The 8,054-nt window shown below is 42.3% G+C and overlaps 1 protein-coding gene across 1 annotated transcript; it reads right to left on the bottom strand.

Annotated features, from left to right (window-relative positions):
- Window positions 1-116: 116 nt before the first annotated feature.
- On the bottom strand, window positions 117-8,051 carry LOC103133254 (nebulin-like; the record flags this gene model as incomplete). The annotated part of the gene is made up of 29 exons (XM_007545026.2): window positions 117-377; window positions 1,029-1,133; window positions 1,220-1,324; window positions 1,413-1,517; window positions 1,610-1,714; window positions 1,824-1,928; window positions 2,023-2,127; window positions 2,447-2,551; window positions 2,661-2,759; window positions 2,850-2,954; window positions 3,056-3,160; window positions 3,249-3,356; window positions 3,450-3,557; window positions 3,640-3,747; window positions 4,619-4,723; window positions 4,826-4,930; window positions 5,035-5,232; window positions 5,377-5,490; window positions 5,586-5,693; window positions 5,796-5,900; window positions 5,997-6,101; window positions 6,200-6,304; window positions 6,481-6,678; window positions 7,002-7,112; window positions 7,209-7,316; window positions 7,413-7,517; window positions 7,625-7,729; window positions 7,828-7,932; window positions 8,019-8,051. Coding segments are annotated over 29 exons (3,240 nt in total), but the record flags the coding sequence as incomplete, so codon positions are not given.
- Window positions 8,052-8,054: the final 3 nt, after the last annotated feature.

Raw genomic sequence — 8,054 nt, forward strand, 5'->3', positions numbered from 1 at the left:
TGTAAAAGTGGACACCTGGGCTGCCTGTTCAACAAAATGATTTCACAGTAAAGCCTGGCGCCGCCCCCCTCACCACCACAAAAAGCTGTTAGCTCCCCCAATGTTGAGAATCGGTGATTTAAGCAAAAAAAATCTAATAAAATAAAAACATTTACATTATTTTACCTCCATGTAGAGTCCAAGAGAGAAGCAAAGAGACAAATAAACACAGTTGATCATTTCAAAGCAAATAATAATGAAATAATTTGAGTCAATAGAAGGGAAGGACTCACGTCGTTGATCAGAACCGAGGCGTTCCTTGTCGCCTCGAAGTACGGCGTGTCGCATGTGTATCTGAAGTTTCCTCTGTTCTTCTCATATGAGGCTTTGTACAGGCGCTGTAAAAAAATAAAAAAATAAAAATAAAATAAATAAAAGGATGGTTGAAAACAAACAGAATGTATTCTTGTTGTAAACATGAATACCGTATTTTCCGGACTGTAGAGTGCACCTTACTATAAGCCGCATCTATAAAGTTTTTTTTTCTTTTAATTGGAAACGTATATATATATAAGCCGCACCGGGCTATAAACCGCTGGTATCTCCGCCGCTCTCGGTTTTCCACAATAAATAAGATCTACTGGATTTATTAAGGACGCAGCCCTGCGTCTCCAACACCGAACCCTGGATTCGTTCGCGCCGAGCTTAGTGCAGCGGTTCTATTTCCCTCCTGTACTGCCAGATCGATAGCCTTCAAATTAAAAGCTGCATCATATGAACTTCTTCGTGTTGTTTCCACGATGAGGGGGTATGAGTTTGAAAACATTTCTCCGTGGTGCCTGCTGCTAGCATGTGCTTGTTCTAAATGAAAATTAGCGCTTTCTTCTTTGATTTCCAATTTTGACTTCCAATGATTCACTTCCTGCTAAAGCGCCCCCTGGTGGTTGAAGAAAAATCCACAGAAAAGCCGCACCGGGTTCAAAGCAGGAAAAGAAATTAGCGGCTTGTAGTCTGAAAAATACGGTACATGAAATGTATTTTTCCCTCACCTCACTGTACAGAGCCTTGTTCCTATCAGCCATCACCAACTCAGGAGTGTCCCAAACGTAGCACCCGATACCCTTCACCCACTCCAAGTCCTCCTTGTACTTCACCTAAAAGCACAAACAAAACCAAGAGTTTCACTCAGATATCGCACAGCATGTCAGGCCTCCTGTTGGGTGCAGCTTTGCGTACTTACGTTGCTGATGTTATCGTTGGCTATCTTGCTGAAGAAGAACTCGGGGCGGTCGGGAATGGACTTCCACGTGCCCAGAGAGTTGATGTACTTTTCTCTGTATTTCACCTGTGGAGCAGAAACGGAGCGAGTCGCAAGTCATCCACCTCTAGATGGAAAACCGGTCATTTTAGAGCAGCTCGTTTCGACCGCTGACCTCGCTGATGTCGTCAGTGAATTTGCGGTGGCACACGATGTCCAGGGCGTCCTTGTCAGTGTGATAGTGGCCCTTGGAAAGCTCGAAGGTTTCCTTGTAACGCAACTGAAGGGAGAAGAAAATGTGCGAAAAAGGTAATTTTTTTAAAATACCTATTTAAGCTCTGAATCAGAAAACATTTTCTAACAAAGACTTACATTGCTGGACTGCATGTAGGCTTTCTTGGACCGGATCAGGATAGGCGTATCAGCGATAGCAGTGTACCTGTGCTTCATCTTTTCATATTGCTCTTTGTATTTATTCTGAGTGGAGAACAGAAGACGTAACATATTAGATGTTCGTTTTAGAAAAGCTCAATGGGTTCAGGTAACCTTATTTATCAAGTACATTAGAGGAAGCTGGAGCGCTTACCTCACTGAAAACAACTTTCATTTTTCTTGCGTGCTGAATACTAGGAGTGTTCATTTCTGGAGTGAAATGAGTTCTCTCCTTTGATGCCAGACTTGTGTACTGGTACTGTAGAAACAACAAAAACAAATCAAATAAACAATCAGAATATATTACAGTAGAGAAAATAATAAATAAAGACCAGAGACGTGTCTCAGCTTGCCTTGTTAGTCAGCTGCTGGGCCCACTTGACTCTCTTTATGTCCAAAGAGTCTGCGATGGAGGAAACCTTCATCATGTCCTTCTTGCTCTGGGCTCTGTATATGCGCTGAAACGACACAAGAAAGAAACACAAAAATTAAACCTGCTGCAAAAAGTACATGAAAAACATGCAACGTTTGAAAACCTTTAAAGCATATTGCACATTAAATAAAGCTAGCACACCTGTCAGAGATCAGTAGATCCAAATCTGACTTAACAGAGTACAAAAAAACGTACTGAACAAAACATGTATGAATTTTATGATCCTAATGATTTTCTTGCATAAAGGTCAAATTTTTGGAGCAACAAATAGTTTGCGTTGGTCAATTACATAAAATTAAAATAATAATGTAAAAAAAAAAAAAACTTTTCCAAAAACAGCTCACATCACTGAAGTGAGTCTTCAGCTCAGTCACGCGGTTGTACTCTGGCGTATCCAGGACCACGGTGTAGTTTGACAGGTTCTTCTTAGCGTCCACCGGGTAGCTCGTCTGTAAAAGGAAAAACAGGCGATAGGAGAGAACCGCCGCTGGAAAAAAAGAAGAAAGCACACCGAAAACAAACACTGGAACGGCGATGGGAGCATTTCTTCCAACGCACCCTGAATTTGTTGATGTTCCGGACGTGGACCATCTCCGGGGTGTTGTACAGGAAGCAGCCGACACCTCTCAGCCACATCAGATCTTCTTTGTACTTCAGCTAAAACGACAAAGTTCAACAAACTTGGTTGTAGAACATATTTTTGTGAAGAAGCGGGGGGCAATAACGTCTGTTTTTCTTGGACGATACCTCGCTGGTGATCTCATTGACGTGATGACAGTGCATGAGTTGGGGCGTGATAGGCATGGAGATCAGCTGGCCTCGGCTGTTGTAGTATTTCTCCTTGTAGCACAGCTGGTGGGGGAGCAAAAACAAAAACGGGCGCGTAAAACAAAGCAGGTCCTCTCAACTCGGTCAAACCAGAAAAGTGAACAACGTCGATGACGGCGGCGTACGTCGCTGAGGTGTTGTTGGTTCATCTTGAATTGTTTGAAGTCAGGAGTTTCGTAGGTTGTGTGGATCTTGTCCTTCTGCTTGTGGTAAGCCTCACGATACAGACGCTGAGGACGAGAACAGACGGGAATCGTTTCGTTGAGTGAAGCTATCACTCGACGGGTTACGGGCCTCTTCGCTCGTTTCTTCACTTACGTCGTTGATGATCTTGTGAGCCTTTCTGGAGGTGACGAAGTTGACGCCTTCAGGATGAAGAGTGTAAGCTTTAGCCTTCACCATCTCAAAGGCCTCCTTGTATTTCACCTGAACAGATGAGAAACGACGTGTGTAACGTAGGTCAAATCGCAACACCTTAAGACACGTTCCTCTACCGCTGTCGAAAGTTTGAACGCTCACGTTGCTGGTGACGATGCTGTTCATCTTGGCCTGCTTGATGAGCGGCGTGTCGCTGGGCAGAGAGTAGCCAGTGGGCATGAAGCTCTTGTTGGCCTCTTTGTACCAGTTCTAGAAGACGCCAAACAAGTTTCAGAGAGATTATTTCACGATGTATGATAAAAAAAAAAAAATATGTGGAATATTAACTCACGTCACTCTGGATGTGATTGGCCAGGCGGGCTCTTTCCGTTTCCATGGTAACAGCAGGGGAGGTGTGCTTGCCCTTGACGTTGGCGTTGTAATCGTAACGGTAGTGAAGCTGGACGAAGGGAAGGGAAAAAAAACGATTTGACTGATGATGCTGACTGTGTTTATGATTAAATCAGGCGTGGTGAACGATGAAGGTTTCCTGTAGGATATTTATTTTTTCAAAACGTATCTGAAACATTGTGCATGATGGCCAAATTATATAAATTCACTGTGTTACTGTCACTCAAATGCTGCATATGTTAACATAAGGCAGGAGTTAGCAGTGTTGTCTTTTCAAAATAACGTAAATTGTAACACTTCATATTTAAATGCATTTCAGACTCTGATTCTTGTTAGTGTGCAAATATGGGCTGTATGTAGAGCTCTGGAAAAAATTAAGAGAGCACTTAAAATGATTGGTTCCTCTGAGTTTACTTTTCATAGGTACGTGTTTGAATAAAATGAACATTGTTCTTTTACTCTATGAACTATTGACAACATGTCTCCTAAATATCAAGCAAATATTTAGTATTTATGTGCAGAAAATGAGACATGGTCAAAGTCATGAAAAAGATGCAGTGCTCTCAGACCTCAAATGGTGCAAAGAAAACAAGTTAATGTTCATTTAGAAACAACAATACTAATGTTTTAACTCAGAAATCAGTATTTGGTGGAATAACCAGGAAGTTTTCAATGAGGTTCAGTGCAGAGGGTTCTTCATTTTCTCCAGAGCTGCATGTATTCATAAATCTCATATTGTTTTAAAATATATTAAAAAAATTAAATAAAAAGTGTGGCGGCTTTTATTTTGCCATGGCGCTGCACCACGATTAATTACACATAGTGGAAACCCTGGGCAACAAATGTTAATTTAGAAAGTGGATCAAGAAAATCAATAACTTCATAACATGACATAATAATAATACGATGAAGATGATTACATCACTGAGGTTCTGAGCGTTCTGCTTGGCTGTTTCATACACCGGAGTGTCCGTCACCACGCTGTACTCCTTGAACGCTTCAATGCCTTTGGCTCTGTACTTGGTCTGGAATGAAAGACAAAAAAAAACAACAAATGAGCGTAAAAGACAAGCAATAAGCCACGATGTGAAATTAAATTAAATATGAATACATTAAAAGCCATTTACCTCACTCTGCAGGACACCAGCATGCTTCACACGGAGGATCTCTGGAGTGTCCCAGGCGTAACACCCGATACCCTTCAGCCAGTTCAGGTCGTCCTTGTAGAAGATCTGGGCGGGGATGACTTCTATTTAGCACTTTGTATTAACCTCCTCTTCACCTCTTTCTACTCAGAGATGCCAGTGAACCAGACATCTGTCTGACTGTTACTCACGTCACTGAGCTGCTCGTTGACTTTGCGTGCCTGGACGTACATCTGCATGTCAGGCATGCACATCCACTGGTGCAGATACTTGCGATAGTGGATGCCGCTGACGGTGGACTGGGTGTTGCGAGCGGACAGGATCTCCAGCATGTCCGGCGGGATGTGGTTCTTGGCCTTAGTCTTCTCGTAGTTCTCCTTGTACAGACGCTGAATGGGACAAGAGGCAGACGTTTGTGCTACTAGAAGTACTTGGAGCTTGTCACGACCGTGAGTCATTCTTGACAAAGATGGTTTAACTTTTGGTGATCAGATGATTAAAAATAAAATAAAATAAAAAAAAAAACAACTTACATCTAGAACCAACTTTCCGGCCTTGACGCAACGAGCAGTGGCAGGATCGTCTTCGAGTGACTTTGGCAGACTGTAGAGGGACTTGAACTTTTCATAATCCTCCTTGTACTTGACCTAAAGAAGAAAGAAGATCCATATAGTCCCACAAAGTAGTTTTAAACAAAACCACCTCTTGGTTATGATTCTGTAAGAGCTGAACTTCAACTTACGTGGCTGAGAACGACCTTCTGTTGTTTGGCGTGTTGCAAGGCGTTGGAGTCAACTGGGATCTTGTAGCTCTTTGCCTTGATCTTATCCCAGGCGGCTGTGTAGTTTTTCTTCGGGTAGGAAATTGAAAACATTGCAAAAGTGTTCCAGTGCATCTTAAAAACTTTTTTTTTTACACGTGAAACATTTTTTTTATGATTATTTTTACTCACATTGCTGAAGAACAATTTGAAGTCGTGGCACCTGGCATAATCGTGCGTGTCCAGAACTGTGGTGTACATGTGCTTCTCTTTGTGATAAGCCTCCCTGTAGTTCAGCTAGAAAACATAGTTTAAGATTAAAGATACATGCAATTTTTTTTTTCTGTCCAGACCACAAATTTACGACGATTTTTTAAAATCACGCCGACTTACGTCACTGGCCCAGGTGTGACCCAGGACGGCGGTCACGTACTCAGGCGTGTCGGTCACAATGGAGTAGTTGTTAAACTCTTTCTTGGCGTCAGCTCTGTATTTACGCTGGAATATAACAAAGAAAATATTTTGGAGTTAATCATATTTTTTCTCTCTCTCTCTCTCTGAAACTTTAACGAACCATTTAACATGAAAATACTGACTTCGCTCTGCAGCTCGTAGGACTTCTTAGCGCGAATGATCTCTGGCGTGTCCCAGACGTAGCAGCCGATGCCCTTCATCCAGTTCAGGTCGTCCTTGTAGAACACCTGTTGAATTGCATTGGTACATGTTGTTTCTCAACAGAGACATAAATTAGACTTTACTTTCTCAATGCTTAGAAGAGACTAAGGCAACAAGAGGAATGTTTTCCGTTTGTAATTTCAAAAAGATCACGCGACGCGTTTGGACAACAACCCGATCGGGACGCAGCAGGATGACCTACGTCGCTGAGAATCTCGTTGGTCTTTCGGGCCCGGATGGCGTCCTCCTGCTCCGGGTGGCAGGTCCACTGGTGCAGGTGGGTGCGGTACAGGACGTCGCTCAACATGTCCTGGCAGCGCTTGGCCACCTGGTTAGCGATGATGTCAGATGGGAGGTGTATTTTGGTCTTGGTTTGGTGGTAGTTCTTCTGGTAGAGCCTCTGTAAAGACGCACATTAATACAGAAGAAGGAAGAGTCAAGCTCCATCTTCAGCCAAAAACGCAACTGAAAGAAAACACCTTTATCTTTCTTTGCGAAAGTAGAAAGTGTACTTAATCAGCAACTTACAAAAGACAAAATATGAATTGATTTACATTCCTGTTTTGTGCCTTTGCTCTTTTCTACACACATCTGTACAAGAGTCATGTTTTCCTTCCACTAGAAAATGACGAAAAACTCTTTGTTTTTTAATGTTTACGAACGTATCCTCAAGCTTCTTAGGTTTCTGTTAATAGTTAAAGTTGAATTTAGCTGACATCTTACCAGTCCCTTGTTTTTCTCCTGCTGGCCGCAGCGCATCACCTCGGGGAAGTCGACCAGGGTCCCAGCCATGTAGTGGCCCTTGGCTTTTTCATGAGAATCCTTGTACTTCACCTAACAAAAACAATGGCAGTATTCATTTTATTTACATGTAGCCAGAGGAAAATATACAATCACATGTATTTTTAGCAGAAAAGAGTAAAAACTTACATCACTGGCAATCTCCCTGCCCTTCTTGCCGCTCAGTAACGGGATGTATTCATGGTTCAGGTTGTAGCTTGTAGCTTTAGAGCTGTCCCATTGCGATTTGTAAAGTTTCTAAAATGAGAAAAAGAGTTAAAATGTCATAAATAAAAGTTTGAAGCCAAAGTAAAGGTGGAGAAAGAAGCAACTCAGTCTGCAGATTCACGTTACCTCACTGATGGTCTTGCCCATTTCCCTGCTATGTGCCAACTGAGGCGTGTCCTCTGAGCCGATGTAATGACCTTTTTCTGCATTGAAAGACTCTTTGTATTTAAGCTGTTGGAAAAAGAAAAAAAAAGTGTAATGAACATTTATTAATTAATTGATTTTTCCTCTTTTTTTAAAAACTTTTAATTTATGATGTGAAGCGCTCGATTACATACGTCGCTGAGGTTAGCGGCGTTTATTTTTGCCAAAATGATCTCGGGACGATCCACAATCAAGCTGAATTTTCCAAAGCATTCTTTGGCGTTCTGCTTATAAAGCCTCTGCAGATGAAAAAAAAAAAAACCACCAAGATGAACCACGACATGACAACAACAACTCAAACAAATAGCAGACGTCGGATGTGCTGACAGAACCGTACATCGTTGAGTATTTCCTGGGCTTTCTTGACTTTGACGTGATCAACAGAGTCGGCTGCAACCCAGCCGCAGCCCCGGATCCACTCCAGATCAGCCCTGTAGACGTTCTGCAGACGGAAACCACAGCGAGTTGGGAATAAAAGCTTTGACGTTTTAAAGGATCCATACAAAAGTTCGTCGCTTGTTTGCTCACGTCGCTCTGAAGTTCGTAAATCTTCCTGGCCTGGAC

The sequence above is a fragment of the Poecilia formosa genome, unplaced genomic scaffold (genome assembly GCF_000485575.1).
Source record: "Poecilia formosa unplaced genomic scaffold, Poecilia_formosa-5.1.2 Scaffold2442, whole genome shotgun sequence".
Classification (NCBI taxonomy): Eukaryota; Metazoa; Chordata; class Actinopteri; order Cyprinodontiformes; family Poeciliidae; genus Poecilia; species Poecilia formosa.